This window comes from Apis cerana, linkage group LG11 (genome assembly GCF_029169275.1).
Source record: "Apis cerana isolate GH-2021 linkage group LG11, AcerK_1.0, whole genome shotgun sequence".
Taxonomy (NCBI): Eukaryota; Metazoa; Arthropoda; class Insecta; order Hymenoptera; family Apidae; genus Apis; species Apis cerana.
This window is the reverse complement of record NC_083862.1, coordinates 1,399,506-1,415,482: the sequence shown is the minus strand read 5'-3', so window position 1 is coordinate 1,415,482 and position 15,977 is coordinate 1,399,506. Positions and strand designations below refer to the sequence as shown.

The 15,977-nt window shown below is 29.6% G+C and overlaps 3 protein-coding genes and 1 long non-coding RNA gene across 7 annotated transcripts in view; 3 read left to right on the top strand and 1 right to left on the bottom strand.

Annotated features, from left to right (window-relative positions):
• The first annotated feature begins 192 nt into the window (after nt 1-192).
• On the top strand, nt 193-2,022 carry LOC107998513 (ZZ-type zinc finger-containing protein 3). The gene is made up of 5 exons (XM_017057834.3): nt 193-862; nt 953-1,109; nt 1,171-1,412; nt 1,486-1,611; nt 1,686-2,022. The coding sequence occupies exons 1-5, from the start codon at nt 473-475 to the stop codon at nt 1,935-1,937; spliced, it is 1,167 nt and encodes a 388-aa protein (XP_016913323.1). The 5' UTR covers nt 193-472; the 3' UTR covers nt 1,938-2,022.
• LOC107998512 (queuine tRNA-ribosyltransferase accessory subunit 2) lies at nt 873-3,949 on the bottom strand. 3 transcript variants are annotated; one of them, XM_017057831.3, is made up of 6 exons: nt 3,543-3,949; nt 3,328-3,477; nt 2,781-3,245; nt 2,517-2,719; nt 2,332-2,460; nt 873-2,240 (listed from the first exon to the last, which is right to left on the bottom strand). In XM_017057831.3, the coding sequence occupies exons 1-6, from the start codon at nt 3,657-3,659 to the stop codon at nt 2,108-2,110; spliced, it is 1,197 nt and encodes a 398-aa protein (XP_016913320.1). In that variant the 5' UTR covers nt 3,660-3,949; the 3' UTR covers nt 873-2,107. The 3 variants fall into 3 exon arrangements, with proteins under 3 accessions (XP_016913320.1, XP_016913321.1, XP_061937284.1); XM_017057832.3 differs by having other exon boundaries at nt 2,332-2,457; nt 3,543-3,947; XM_062081300.1 differs by lacking the exon at nt 873-2,240 and having other exon boundaries at nt 2,265-2,457; nt 3,543-3,946.
• Nucleotides 3,950-4,342: 393 nt separating this feature from the next.
• LOC133666882 (uncharacterized) lies at nt 4,343-9,581 on the top strand. Of its 2 annotated transcripts, XR_009831679.1 has the most exons (5): nt 4,343-4,440; nt 4,684-4,778; nt 5,919-6,024; nt 6,320-6,584; nt 6,694-9,581. It is a non-coding gene; the product is annotated as an uncharacterized LOC133666882 (long non-coding RNA). The 2 variants fall into 2 exon arrangements; XR_009831680.1 differs by lacking the exons at nt 4,343-4,440; nt 4,684-4,778 and adding an exon at nt 5,351-5,628.
• Nucleotides 9,582-10,609: 1,028 nt separating this feature from the next.
• The window catches only part of LOC107998516 (uncharacterized), a 115,715-nt gene continuing 110,347 nt past the window's right edge, over nt 10,610-15,977 (top strand). The window contains exon 1 of the mRNA XM_017057837.3: nt 10,610-11,333. The gene's annotated coding sequence lies outside the window, so the exon portion shown is untranslated. The remainder of the gene's footprint in view (nt 11,334-15,977) is intronic.

Here is a 15,977-nt window from a genome sequence, read left to right as displayed (position 1 = left end):
TATATTTTTTTGAAATTTTTTTTTTTATATATTTAAAATACAAATATATTAAAATAATATAATTTATTTTAATAATAATTAAAAATCAAAATTTTAAAAAATACAATACATAAAGTAACAATTTCTTTTATAACATATATTTAATGTTTGAATTTATAATATAATATTTATAATATAAATAATGTTTGCAATATGTGTTGAGTTTAGAGTCTAGAGTCTAGAATGAAGAATGTGCGTTTTAGAATCACGTCGTGAAAATATTTTCGCAATTTTTGCGCTTAATCATTCATATTTTAAATTAAATTCACATATCATTGAAAATAGAATAATAATTAGAATAAGTAACGTTAGAATAAATAACGATTTTATTTGACATTCTTTTTAGTGTGGATTATTTTGACGGATATTTAAGGTTAACGTGTTACGGTGAATATACGTATAACCTATCGGGCATGCTAAATATTAATTAGCAATGGAAGATGAACAAAAAAAATGTCAAGATGAAGAACCAAATGAATTTTATTTCGAATCTGATCATTTAGCATTAAAAGGAAATAAAGATTATACTAGTCTTTTAAAAACAATCGTAATTCTTGAAGCTCAACGTGTTCAAGCTTTAGAAGATTTGGATAAACTTTTATCAATTCGTTCCAAAGCATTGAAGGATCCAATATCTTTCGTAGCACAGATACAAAATGGTGAACTTCCAGAATTACCAGGATCACAAAAAATTGCGGAAATTCCTTATATTGATTGGACCCAATATAATATAGCTGCACCTGATATGCGTATGAGACCTCAAACAAGACATGGACACATTCTGCCTCATGTACAAACAAAGTCGGAACAAGAGAATGGAAAAGTATGTCACATTTTATGTATATGTTGATATTTTATTTTACATGTATGTATAAAATATATTTATATATTTAACATAAATCTGTATAATTAGATTTTAGTGAGAGGACGTGCTTTTGACGAGAGTAAACCAGAAACTTTCAATCAATTATGGACAGTAGAAGAACAAAGAAGATTAGAAGAACTTTTAATAGAATATCCACCAGAGGATGTAGAAATGAGAAGATGGACTAAAATAGCTAATGCTTTAGGTACATTATTATTATTATCTTTCTTGTTTAATATATACATTAATTTTTTAATTTTTAATAGGTAACAGAACTCCAAAACAAGTATCTAGTAGAGTCCAAAAATATTTCATTAAACTTTTAAGAGCTGGATTACCTATACCTGGTCGAGGTCCTAAAATGAAATTGGATGTTAAAAAAGGAATGGGTCATAGACATCAACGTAATAATTATTCATTATTCAGACGTTCTACATTTTTTCCTCATCAAGATATGTCTTTTACAATGCCCGATGAAAGCAAAGAACAGGCAATTACAGAAGAATCCGTATGTGTTGCAACAATTTTATAATTTGATGAAAATTTAATTTGCATTATGTTTTTATTCTTTATATTTATAGGAAGATGATGCTGGAAATAGTATTATTGATGATAATCCAGAATTGAGACATATAGAATTATTGAAACAAGTAAAAGCTGAGAAAGAACAAAATTCATCTTTTGTATATAAACATGTTGGATATAAAGTATGCATATAAAATATTTTTAAAACATGTAAAGGAATTAAAAAAAAATTAATTTCTTTTTTTTTTTTTTACAGTGTTTAGTTTGTGGGGAAGATCCTTTGACAGGTACAAGATGGCATTGTACAGAATGTCAAGATGGAATTGATTTATGTGGTGATTGTGCAGTAGCACAATTAGAAGCTGAAAAACCACTACATGATACATTACATAGATTACTTCCTATTAAACCACCTCAATATACTAGAAGTTATGATTTGGATTATTTCCCACAGAGTTTCAGTAATTCCTCTTACAATTACTTAGATCCTAATTTTTTACCAGAATAATTATTAATATTTTATAAAATTTGTATTTAATTAAATTTTATCATTTATATTTGTAAAAAAAGAATATAAAAATAATTATCAACTACTATTATTTATTGTTATTTTAAAAAAGTATTATTAAATATTAATATTTTTTTAAAATTGTATTAAGAAAATATAGACTTGGTATCTTACTGATCTGTCTGAACGACATCATTTTGTTTAAATTTTAAATTAATTTTCTTTTTGTAATCATCAAGAGTACCATTTTTTATATTTTCTCGAATAATCTTGAAAAATTCGAAATACTGATGTAGATTATGTCTGAAAATTCATCGTAAATCAATATATATATGCTTGTCATAGAATATTAATTATTATTTACAAATCATATTATTATATGATTAGAACTTACATCATTAAAAGAACTGTACTAAGCATTTCTTTGGTATTACACAAATGATGTAGATATGCCTTGGTATGATTTTTACAGGTAAGACATTCACAAAGATGGCAAATAGGAGAAAAGTCATCTGCATATCTGCTATAAAATATTTCTTATTAAAACAAAAGATTTTTATAATTTTTGTTTTATATTACCTTTCTTCTGTAAATGATATTACATGTCCTATATTATTACAATCATGATGATCACATAAGAAAGTTAAAGCTTCTAAATTTTCAGTAATTATATAAGGATATGATGTATCAAATACATCAATACCTAACTCAACAAGTTCTAATACTATAAGAGGATTCCAGCATCCCATTGATACTTTAAGTTTTTCAGCAGGTAGAAGGTTCTGCAATTAATATATTTAATAAAGAAATGCAGATATATAGAAGAGAGATATTATTACTCACAACTGTATATTCCACTATTTCTTTAATTTGTTCTATTGATATATCCTTTACATCTGGTCCATTATTATGCAATCCATCAATCACATATCCTATTAAAGGTTTATCTTTTAAAAATTCTATTGACCATGCTCTAGCTTCTTTATCATAACCACCTTCGATTACACCTAATATTTCTGAAGATTTTAATGTTTCAGATGAAGAATGTATAGAAAAACATTTTTCAAAAAATGTTGTAGTACGTCGTGTAGCATTTGATAATCTTTTTCTACTACTATTAATTTTAGTATCTCCATCATACAAAGCAACATACATATCTGGTTTAAATGCTTCAATTACATCCATATATTCCTTGGGAGTTAATTTACATTTTCCTTTTCTAGTCCATATAGGAGTGAAATCCATTTCTTGAAAACCTGAAGGTGTAGCGTAAGCTGGATCATGCAAAGTAAGAATATTGATATATTCCTAAAAAACAAAATATTTATTATTTAAATTTTATGAATGGAATATGAATGGTAAATTATTGAAAATTTATGATATAATATACCTTCATTCCCACAAAATGTGCAAAATTAATATTACTATCCTTTACTGATTCTAACATCTGATACGTAGAAGTAAGTGAAACAGATAACACTTGTGGATCTGAAGTAACCATTTTGAAAACATCTTTTGTTAAATGCGGTACACTGCCTCCCTAATAATAAAATTTTGAATAAAATATTTTTATTTCGTTATCAAATCATATACATTAAACTTTACCTTTGTATAAACAAGAACAAGAGGAGTTTCAAAATTACTATTGGGAATTCTATTAAATTCTGTTAACTTTCCAATACGGGCAGTACAAGATTTTATTGAATTGGTATAAAATTTCATATTGATTTTTATTAATATTTATCATAATTCATAATGTTTAATAAATATATAAATCAAGTACTCTTTCACGGAATATGTTATATTATATACTATTATATATATATAACCTTAATAAATCCACGTGTTATTCATAAATTTTCTTTTATGTACAAAACTGACCATAGACCATAATATTTCACAGATCTAACACATAATCTATTATTACGTTGTCATAGATGATACAGAACAGCAAAATAAATATATACTTATATACATATTTAAATTTGACATAAGTCTGAATAAGTACTATAATAGCATTACAGATTAGGTATAAAATAAATATGATGTCCTATGGAATTTTGTGCTTTTTGAAATATCTTTTTAAAAAATAGATTTTATAATTTACGATAATTAAAAACATCTAAATTTCTTTTTCTTTTATATTAATTTTTTTAGATTTAATTTTTCACATTTTAATTTTCTAATTTTTTTAATTTTAAGTTAAATTAATTTTAATATTTTATCATTATTATATTCACAATTCAATTCAAAATCACAATTAAATTATATTTAATGAATTATATTAGTGTAACAATATTTCAATTTTTCGCGCGATTTTTATCGAATAAGAATAAATTATTTCAACCAATAGAAAATTATTAGACAAATTCATGATGCGCAGCCATTTTTCAGCCAATTAGGAAAGCCGGTAGACAAATTATGGCGCGAGACATCATTCTTGTGGCAAAAAGCATCGTGACAGGACGTATCATCGGCTGGAGTGCATGGCCTTGACTACGCAGTAAGTAATTCGATTGTTATTTTATTATAGAATCAATAAAGAAATAAAGTCGTGATAACAAAATTAATTAGTTTTTGAATTTTTTTGTTTTTTGCTTCGATCATTTATTCGACTGTTATATTACGAATGATTCGTATTATAAGTTTTTATATTACAAAATATAATTCATTTATTGCTTTATTTTACTATAATTTTAATCTTATATATATATTTTTTTTATAATTTTGATTTTTATTTGTGCAGATTATTGTTTGATTGTGCCGATATGAAAGAACGATGATTTATTACACACACACACCATGACGATTTATTATGCTGATGATTTTCTTGTATATCAGGTAATACTTTATTTCTTTTCACAAAAACAGATTCACTTAGATATATTTCACATATATTTCTATTAGATTTTCATTCCTATCGTAACAAATATACAATAATTAGTCTATTATAATTTAAATTTTATATTATCAAATTATTTCATTGACATATTTTTGTCCCAAGTACATTTATCTATATTATTTATATAAATATAAATATTTTTCTCTTTGATCTGTATTTTCGAATATATCTCGAAAATATAAACATTTTTTGTTGTACAATTCTTCTATGAAATTGATCGTTGGCATTCGTGCGATGCTCGTGTTTCGATTTGTTGTCAAACTGTCGATCGTATCCCCTCTAATTCGATAATCGAAATCATGGCGTCATTGTAGTGTCGATTATTATGGTGTTAAGACGTGTCTTTCTTCTTCGAGATATGTGATTGATTTTTCGAATAGTTTTATTTCTATAACAATTTTTTTATTATTCGTTACATTCGCGTAGTCAAATAATACGTGTTTATTAATATAACTGAAAATCTTTTTAGTGCTAAATTGTTTTTTTTTTTATTCATATATTGAGGGTTAGAGTTACAATAAGTTGCATATTATGACTTTCTAAAATAATATCTTAGCTAGATTATCGTTTAATTTTTAATATAATTGGTAATTATTTTATTATTTAATATAAATAGTTAATAATATATAATTGATCAATATATTTATATTATATTACATATATTACTTGTCAAACTATCGAACATATCGAATTCTCTCTTGATTTCTATTTCGATAATCGAAATAATGGCGCGAAGCGTCATTGTAGTGTCGTTAATTGTGGTGTTAATACTCATCTTTTTTTCTCGAGGTATGTAGTTGATTTTTCGAATATTTTTACTTCCATAGCTATTTTTTATCATTTCTACATTTACACGAATCAATTAATACGTGTTTATTATATATAATTGAAAATTTTTCGAGTGATAAATTAATTTTTTTTTTATTCATACATTTGAGGGTTAGAGTTACAAATAATTTATTTTGTGACTTTTTAAAATTAAATTTCAGTGTAATTATTGTTTTATTTTAATATAATCGATCTATACAATCAAATCTATATATAGATTCATTTGAAAGTTTTGATTTTATTTTATACAGATTATACAGATTATTGGCTACTTGCTGGAATAACTTTGAAGGCGGGAAAAATTTCAATATGGACGCTATGATATTCATTTTCTATGGAGATGGAAAATTTGGATTGGTGAAATTTCATATTTTATATGTATATGCATTTTATTTTTATTGGATTGTTATTGATTGTTGTAAGTAACTCATAATATATTTATTTTATTCTTTTATACACATATATATTTACATATTATATTTACACATTACATTATATATTTTAAGTATTTCTTTATTATTAAAAAAAGTAATTTAAAATTTCAAAATATAGAATAATATTTTCTGAAACAATATTTAAAGTAATTATTTTAAAGTAATATTTTCTTCTTTTTCTATCGTATTCCTTCTTATTAATGTAATTTTATTTTCAGAAAATTTTACTGCGCGCAATGCAGTCAATAGAGTCAGTGTTTGTTTCGAAATAGTATTTTCAATATTTTTTAGAGCACAACTGCTCTAATTCAATTTATTTATAATAACCATTCGCGAAATTAGAAGCAGTGTTTTTTCGTGGACTATAATTTAAACGCGCCAATAGTCTTTTATTTATTTATTTTTTTAAATATTCGTTTTCGATACAGAGTAGAATCAGTGCTTCTTTCAAGAGCACAATGTGATCATCCATCACGCCAAGAGGTAATTATCTTTCTATATTTTCCATTAATATAGATTTTTATCCTTCCTCGCTTCGAATAATTAATATATCTACTATGCTTCGAATTAAAATACTTAATTTTTTTTACAGTTTTCATCCTCCTACTTGCTCAGCTTCTCAACGACTTCTCATGGGTTACTACAACATCCATGGCAATGCAGATCCTTCGCATCGAACGGTGAGTCGCATGCATTTTGATTCCTCCAGTCACTCAATCATGTCGTAGGACGAAAGGTCCGAAACGACACGAGTGATTGGTTGTATACGTAGAATTTTGTACGAGCACAGTGACCACGGGTATTCATTATACCCGTGAATAGTAACATTTTCTTTTTACGTATTTTATTTATTAGTTCAGGCTAGGTTTTCTTGTGCATCGCGTTTTTGAATAGTAATTATCAATACCAATGTTCTATCGATAATAATAAATGACACAAATTGAAAGAAATCGATGACAAATTTTTTATCGATATTCGCAGAATCAAATATTTATGAGAATATATTCATTTTAATTAATAATAAACGATTGAAAATGACAAAATGAACATCATCCGACTTCGTTGCAATAATAAATTATTTTTAATTTCATTTTTCACGATAATATATCACGCGATTTAATTATTGGATTTTTAAAATACTAAAAATAGAACTTTATTCCTTTCGTTCAAGAATATATGAAATTTTATGCGCAAGAAGACATTTCGCGACAGGCAGATTTCGGAATCAAAGTAACAAGTTTTGAACATTATTTTTGTATTTTTCGAATATATACTTTGATCAAGGAATCGCCTGAGATTTATTTCCATTAATAATTTAATTAGATTCACTATTTAAATCTTAATATTCATATTGTTCGTTGATATTTTTATTTGTTTAATATTTTTTATTATTGAAAATTCATCAAAGTAGAGTTTGTTTAAAGCTTATAAAACAAAAGTACATAAATTAAAGAATATTAGCCCGTTAGAAAAAAGATTCATTAATATTTTTTTAGCTCAGGATTTTCAGGTTTAACCTCTTCCGTGTCCATTGCCAGGATCTCACTCACGTGCTCAGGTGCTACTTGGGTGAGAGAGAGGCAATGGGTACGATGATTTTAGTTTATAAGTTTCTAACAATTTCTCAGCGACTGACGATGCGTTAGTGTATCGTGCGCGACGTATTTTCCACATTGTGTATGCGTGTGGTTAGGCTGTGGAATTGCGTCGTTTCAAACACTAATCTATTCACAATTATTAATCATTATTATAATATAACATTTACGATAATAATAATTTTAGCCTTAACCTTATTATTTCACGTTATAATAATGATATTAAAATTTATACCATTTATCCTGATTAACAGGATCATTTCTTTAGGAGACACGTATATTCTTTCGATTTTAAATATTCGCAATTGAGACGCAATGGTCGCTAACCGTCGTCAGTCGATTTCAGGAAAATGGTACGTAAAGTTAGAGTGTGAGAGACGAGTGCCAAGCTCGGGTGTCGGAGGCGTCCCGGGGCGCTTTCCCTAGTGTAGGCTTTTGCGCCCGAGTATTATGCGTGAGAATCGTTGGAACGAATGTGTTGGTGTGCCTGCTTTGCCAATTTTTAAATATAGGGTTAGGCAGGATAGGTAGCATACTTTCTGGTGCGAATGTTAATGGATAAGTAGGTAGGGCCGGGCAGGTTGTCGCAGTCTCCGCTCGGGTAGGCGCGTTTTCGCGCGGCAACCTGTTTCCGGAAATACAATTTGAAAAGTGGAGGATGCAGCTGGAGAAGAGCGAAGCGCGTCGCTTCTCTCTGGCTTTGTCCATCGACTTTTCGAATTGCGCGGTCGCGGTCGCGATTTCTTCTCGAAACGAACGTCGCGCTCGAGATTCCTCGGCTTAGCTTCCGCGATTTAGTCTTTTTTCTTTCTCTTTTTTCTTGATTCGCGAGCAGGGAATCTCGAGCCTAGATTTAAGTTTCAGCGGGCATCGCGCCCGAAGGAGGAAGACCGAAGAGGCCCGACAAAGTGTCACGAAGAGGGCTGCAACGAATGGCTCCTCATTTTTTGGATCTCGTTTCTCGAGTCCAAAGAATGGGAAGTCATTGTTACTACCTCGTCACTGTGCTCGTTTTAGCAATACGTAGTGTGTGTTTTTGTATCGTCTGGCCGACGCATGCGGGCCCATCGTGTAATTTTAATGAGCAAGTCGCGATTTTTGAATTAGCGTTGCGTGGTAAAATATTACGCGATTGTCTTTAAACATTAATCGGTATAATTTTTTTATTTAAAATTTTATTGCAAAAATATTAGTTTTCGTTTAATTTTTTAATAATAGCTTTGAATACGTACAGTAGTAATCATAAATTTGTTAAATTAAAAATTAATATTATTTTCTTTTGCGTTGATGAGTAAACGCGTTTTTGAATTAGCGTTGCGTATACAATTGCTCAATGTCCTTCCACAATCACTGTGGAAGATATTCCTGAATCATTGGACGCAGTGAAAGAGCTGCGCAAGAATGGTTGTATAACGGCTCCAATGAATCCGTAATAATAACCACTTATCTAAGGATATATGCTGTCGAATCTTCATTTTTTTCTTTTTTTTTCGTTGATTAAGAAATACATTACAAATATATTGGAGCGGTTTGTTTTATAAATTTAGTATATTAGTGTTGCGAAAGAGAAAAGATCCACTCACGGTTTGTTCGGGTTTATCGAGTGGATGAATTTGATAGCCCTTCTGGCTATTTTTTCTTCTTTTCAGCATCTTAAACGAAGTATTTGTTATTGAAAATATTATTAAAGTAATATAACAAGAATTTATCGTGATTCGCATTAATTAAAGTTATAAAATTTTTAGTTTTCAGAATTATAAAAAATTATGAACTACTTGACAGCATTTTGATGCTTTGTTCTTTTTTTTTTAAATTATTGATTGTAATTACTAATTTGATTAAGTTTGTTACAGGTGTGAATTGAGGAAGATGAATAAAATAAAAGGTATTTTATTTCAAGTAAACTAATTATCATTGAATCATATTAATTTTTCTTCTATATTTTTTTTCAGGATCCATTCTTTGGAGGAAAATAATAGGAAGAAATGTCTTTATTAAATTTAGATTTTTATGTAATTATAATCACAGTAGATATTCCATCATTTGTTTTGAAATCTTTTCTGATTTAAATGTCAACATCTTCTTCGCAATCTTCTCCATATTGTTGCCAAATTCCTCGCCAATTATTCCTATTCCTCAATGATGATTTATCGTTTTTAAGTTTTTTCTACTCTTTCATCAAATTCTTGGATACTTAACTGGTTATCAGTAGTCATTGTTGAGTATCTGAACATCCTCAGTTGCGTTTTGTTTATATATTTTACACGTAGTTTAAAAGATATAGGTAGGAATTATAAAAATTATATGATTTTTAATGGGCATATTAAATCAAATTTAGTGTAAGAGATGTAGATAGAAATTATAAAAATTATATGATTTTTAATGGGCATATTAATCAAATTTATAGCTAGGAAGGATTATTGAATGTGATGATTGAGTTATTTTCAATTAAAATAAGATACGAATGAATATTTTATGAGAAAAAATTGATGGAATGATGTGTTTATGCATGCATAATCAAAGGTATAAATTAGATAAATGAAATAATAGCATTAATTAATGTAGTGTAATGCTTTGTGGGATGCTTATTTCGCTTATTTTTTTCTTTTTTTTTTAATTATCAATTATTTTTCATTTTCGTATAGATGAAAATGTGAAATATTGATCGAGCAAAATGCATATCTTAATGTAAATTTTATTTTCAGGTTTAGTCTTCCACGTCGGTTTTCTTTTCGACTCTTTTCGTTTTTTGTTTTGCGTAACGATTTGATAAGTTTGGCAAACTTATATCGAAAGGAGAATATATGTGAAAATAATTTTTCAATCTGCAGCAACCTCCACGTGAGGTGAGACTTGGGTAAATATTATTTGATATACGATTACTAATTAATACTAATATCACGAGTGATACAAATAATAATTATATAGGAAATAATATTAGTTGATTGGTTTTTTTAGTAATTTTTCTAAATTTTAATTATTTTTTTAAAAACTCTATTTTACTAATAAACGTAGAAATGATATTAAAGGACGTAAGAAAGTCGATATTTCAGAACATATGTCGGTAAGATATCGAAAAATGTATAATTCTGCGTCTACTCTAATTTCATATGATAATAAATCTGTAATATCCGCGCTTTTACCGACACTTGGTAAAATCGTAACTTGCTCGGTTGAACGGGTGATGTCGCTGTAAAAGAATGATAAGGCGCAGGAGCCAAGGGCACGGTTGTCCTAACGGGTTGCCTGTCGGCAGGAGTTTAGTCGGTGCCGGTCCCGAAACGCGTTCACGTCTGGACATTATACGGGACACGATATTTAAAATGGCAATAGACATGTACATTTGATAGGACTGTCGATTCGAGGGGATTACCGACTCGGTTCAACCAGAACAATACGGCATAATGAGCGGCTGACGAGGTGTAATAAACGACGCGATATGAACGGATAGTCGAGGGACCGGTGTTTGCCAGTTTATCCCTTGAAATTCCAAAACGAGCCAATTTCGGAAGGGGGGTGTGATATCGTTTCCCGTTCAATCAACTTCTTGTTAGTTTTCCGCGCGAAATAGACGTGGTGTGTGGTCAGTCAGGCATTCTAATGGCACGCCCGTGACCAATGATATCCCAGGATAAAGGTAAGCGATATCGTCGCCTTCCTTTTCACGCCACTCTTGCACGGTACACGCGCGGATCGTTGTCACGTATCGGCGACAAATTTTGATCGAATTGCACTCTTTGCAGAGCAGGATTGCAATCGATCGTAGGGAAACATTTCGACGTTGAAATATACATAAATTAAGAGCAAAGTTTTATTTATGCAAAATTTTATTTGATAGAATTTTTTATCACGTTTAATAGATAGTTTCTAATAGTGATTTTTTAAATTTTTGATTCGAATTAAATTTTTAACTCTTGGAAAAGTGAACGAGCATTTATTTTGGGGAGGAATTGGAAGATTAGGAGACAAAATTAACGGATATATTTTAATATATCTTTTCACTTGTTCCAGGAGTTAGAGTCTTGTTTCACTTTTAAATTTTAATTCTTCCATTCTGTTTTACCAATTTAAATCGAAAATGGACGAAAATATCGAATATTTAAATTTTGTTAAATTTTGAAGTAGAAATGTAAGAATTATGAGTTTGAATTCGATTTAATTCATCGCAGATTCAAAGATCGCAGGAAATCTCGCAGGAATATGAAAACTGACTGAATTAATTCACCGATTTCGTTAGAAATCCTGGAATTAAAACTGCAAACTTCGTAATCCATTTTATCGAGCTCATTTCAATTACCACTAAGCTTTTTAATTTCCAGTTAAAAACATCAGCCGATAAATATAAATTCTTCGTTTACGATATTACTTCAACGTTTGAAATACAACGTAAGTTAATTTTAAAAACGATGTAATGTTAATCCCAATGAAATTGCTCTCGGTGATCGATTTAACGTTCATTTCTTTAATTTTTTAACGAGTCCAGTTTATCACATCCGGAATCGGTCTCTCCGTTTTCTCTCTCTTCCGATTTTTACGATCTCTTTACGCGCAAATCACAGAGAAAAGAGCCCCTCTCGGATAATTTTTCGTAAAGTAATCGAATTCATAAAGTAACAAATTATCGTTCAATTGTGTTTGTTAAGGAATACTCTTCTCTAGGTTTATTGGATTAATCGATACGAGGATAATTAGATTTTTTTTTAATTTAAATAATTGAAAACTCGGATAGTCGTAATTGTATCGTGTTGTAAAATGTTTCAATTATTAACACAGGTTATCAAAGTTTATCAATTGTTATCCCGTAAAGTTTCACAGACCAATTTGTTGTCACAGTTTGCAAGCAACTATTAATTCCGTTCAAATTCTCTTATTAATTGTTTTCTTCGTCTTTCACTTTAATTCATTTTAATAATAACATCCTCTTTTTCATATTTATATTTGCAAAAGTCGGTGGAAATACTTATAATATCTCGATTAATTGATCAATTTTCAAACGTTGTAACGCGTTCGCAAGTTTACAATGTGATTACACGATAAATTAATTAGGTAAACGAATTAAACGAAATTAACACAACCGTGTATCGTGTAACGTAAACTCGATACGTGTGTGTAACGTTGATTTAATTTATTATTATTATTCAAAGCAATCAATTTCCCAAACAGATATCGTTTAGGCTCGTCGATAAATATCATTTGAAATGTCCGTTGATCGATCGTCCAAAAATTTTATTCATAATTTTTGGATCAACGCTTTCAAAATAATGAATCGAAATAAATCGATTCTTCGAGAAATAATAATATTCCAAAAATTAATCCAAGAATTAAACTGCACTTTAACACTTCTCGCTCATCGACGCCTCATCCTCAAAATCCTCGACAACAACGCGTATACGTCGCCATACGCGAAGATTCGACAATTCTTTCTCCTCCTCTTCCTTCTCCCTTCCTCTCTCTCTCTTTCCCCCCTCCCCCCTCTCCGCGCGCAACGGTTTCATCTCTTAGACCGTGCGCGGTGGCGTTTCTTTTAAAATTCAAGTCGAGCTCGAGTCGAGGCAGAGAGAGAGAGAGAGAGAGAGAGAGAGAGAGAGAGAGAGAGAGAGAGAGAGAGACGGGAGAGGAATATATCGCGAATGTAGCCGCGATATACCGCACGAATTTATGAATCCCCCAACCCAATTTGCTTAAAACGCGAATAAAACGCGTGATTCACCGCCGCGAGATTGTTATCTCTCGAATATTTTTTCCAGAAGATCGAAAAAGATGATGAATTTTCGGCCACGATGTTGACCGATGTTGATCGCGGGAATTCGCTTCTTTCTTTCCTCTCTTCTTTCTCTCTCTTTTTTTTTTCTCCTTCCGAGTTAACGCTCGGATCGCGAGGAAAGGAAAGAGTGAAATACGAGCGTAATATAATCGGACCAAGCGCCGCCGCCTTCGATCCAATTTTTCGGCCGACTTTATGAATGATTTTATTTTTATGAGTTTTCCGTTGGGATTTTTATCGAAGGTTTTAGCGATTCTTGCGAAACTTTGATAACACATAGACACTTTGTATTTTTTTTTATTGTATGAAAGTGTTTAAATTTATTCACATAGTTACACAAATGTGAGAAATAATATGCGTTGAAGGACGAGGAAAACGAGAAAATTTTGTTATTGCGTCCTCGAACAAATTTTGGATATTCTTCGTTTAATTTTTTTTCACTCTTCACGAAACACGAAAACGGATATATGTTTTTTAAATCAATTTTATCATTTTTTAAATATCACAAAATAATAATTTTAATAATAATTCGGTGATCATCCTTGTAACGTTTATTTCATCGTGCAGATACTCGATCCAGCTTCCAAATGTAACGAGAATGACAAATATATATATATTTTTTTTAACGTATATGCGAAAGACGATATTAGCTATTCAGAGAAAATGAGAAGGCATCGTTGAATATATCGGACTCGAGGGATGGGAAACTGAAAAGCCATTCTTCTTTTTTTCACTATTCGGATAGATTACCGGATACATACTATGTCCTCATCCTTCTCAAGCATGCATAAAAGATTATTTCTTTCTCCGGATAAAGTCCATTCGAGCAATCGTATGCATCGTAATTTGTATTCGATTTCAACTATCTTACGTATACGCTTCTTTTATGAATATACATATTCTACATTTTTTCCAATTTTTCTTTCTCTTTCTCTCTCTCTCTCTCTTTTTTTTTTTTTACGCAAATAAAATAGTTCGAGTAAAATAGTACGAATTTTAATATTTGTGAATCGTTGTTAACGATTTTACAGAAATTGATTCTGACAAGTAGATACGTATGATCAAATTAAATTTTTTTATTTTTATTCTTTTTAAATTAATATCTTTGATTCTTTGATTCTTATATTTCTCTCATTTTCGAGCACACGTTCGAAACATTTCGATCGATTCATTTTTAGATTCGTATTTTAGAAATTGACGTTAAAGATGAATTTAAGAATTCGTAATAAATTTAACAATTTAGAAAAAGTATCGTGTTAATGTTTCTTTCCAGTTTTATTATTTGTTTTATATACGCGATTGCCCGAGTTGTTTTTAGTAGTACAGATCAATCATTGAAATTAATGCGCATAAATTGCGGTAGAGTGCGTTTCGAAATGGTCATCTCCTCTGTTGGCACATAATCTGCGAAATGTCGATCCATTATATCTCACCCATTATTATGCTTTATATCGTATAACGTATCAATTATTTTTAGATTTTTTTTTCTTTTTTTGCATAAAATATTATGAAAATTACAGTCATATAATTTTTAATGATTGTATTGTAAAAATATATTTGCGCGACCTGAGAGAGATTGTATATAAAGTGTTCCATCTAAACACACCTCCATATTGCCTGAATTCCATCAAGGAACAAAGTGTCTGACATTTTTAACAGGATCTTTTCAAGAACTCGCAGTTTATCTTCGCGTTACGCTCGAAACGTAATATCTTTCTTCCTTTTTATGCGCGAAATCTTGCAATTTGCATTAATTTCAGGGTATTTCGAGGATAGAGCACTTCTTCGAAAAAAAAAAAAAAAAGAAAGAAAAGGCGAGACCTTATTTCGAATTCGTTCGATCGTTCGAGCTTCTAAGGGAATTAGCAACGTCAGTACTGACGAATGAAAATTGCTTTGATTGACAAAGAAGGAAAAGGAAACTTTGTATTTTGTTAAACCAAGTACTTTCCGCTCTATCAGAAAATTCAATTATTTTCTTACTATCATTTCGAGATACGAAGAAAATTGAACAATTTAAGATTCGTTATTTTATTTTATTTATTGTTCTTTCATTTCAAAAATTCAAATGTTATGGATCAGTCATAGATATAGATTTATCGTTATTTATTGTTAATTGTTACAATTCAAAGGAATGGAAAAGAAAATGGAAAATAGCTTTTTTATTTAGAAACTCTCAGGAATAATATGGCATAACAAATAATATTAAATAAATATTAATGCTAAATTTGGGAATTAATATTTTATTGTTCAAATATCGTGTTCTTTCATTCTGAATTAGCTACAGTTCACTTTTAAGAAACACTGATCTAACCTAAATCCCTCTCATCAAACAAAATCTTAACGAAAAATTCGTAATCTGTTTTACAAACGCACTTACGTTTCCACTTACACATTTAAAACCACATATTTTAGAGAAAAAACTCGATCACTCGAAAACTTCCATCTTTCACGAATTTCCACGCGAAAGAAAAATCCGCGATTCACCTAACGAACTCGCCCGTTTCTACAAACATT

What these genes read in the sequence shown, in the direction of transcription:
- LOC107998513 (XM_017057834.3), top strand. Translation starts at nt 473, where the DNA reads ATGGAAGATGAACAAAAAAAATGTCAAGATGAAGAACCAAATGAATTT. An exon ending in CGGAACAAGAGAATGGAAAA is followed by an intron (nt 863 to 952) that starts GTATGTCACATT and finishes CTGTATAATTAG; the next exon opens with ATTTTAGTGAGAGGACGTGC. An exon ending in ATAAACATGTTGGATATAAA is followed by an intron (nt 1,612 to 1,685) that starts GTATGCATATAA and finishes TTTTTTTTACAG; the next exon opens with TGTTTAGTTTGTGGGGAAGA.
- LOC107998512 (XM_017057831.3), bottom strand. Translation starts at nt 3,659, where the DNA reads ATGAAATTTTATACCAATTCAATAAAATCTTGTACTGCCCGTATTGGA. An exon ending in TTGTTCTTGTTTATACAAAG is followed by an intron (nt 3,478 to 3,542) that starts GTAAAGTTTAAT and finishes TTTTATTATTAG; the next exon opens with GGAGGCAGTGTACCGCATTT. An exon ending in ATATCATTTACAGAAGAAAG is followed by an intron (nt 2,461 to 2,516) that starts GTAATATAAAAC and finishes AATATTTTATAG; the next exon opens with CAGATATGCAGATGACTTTT.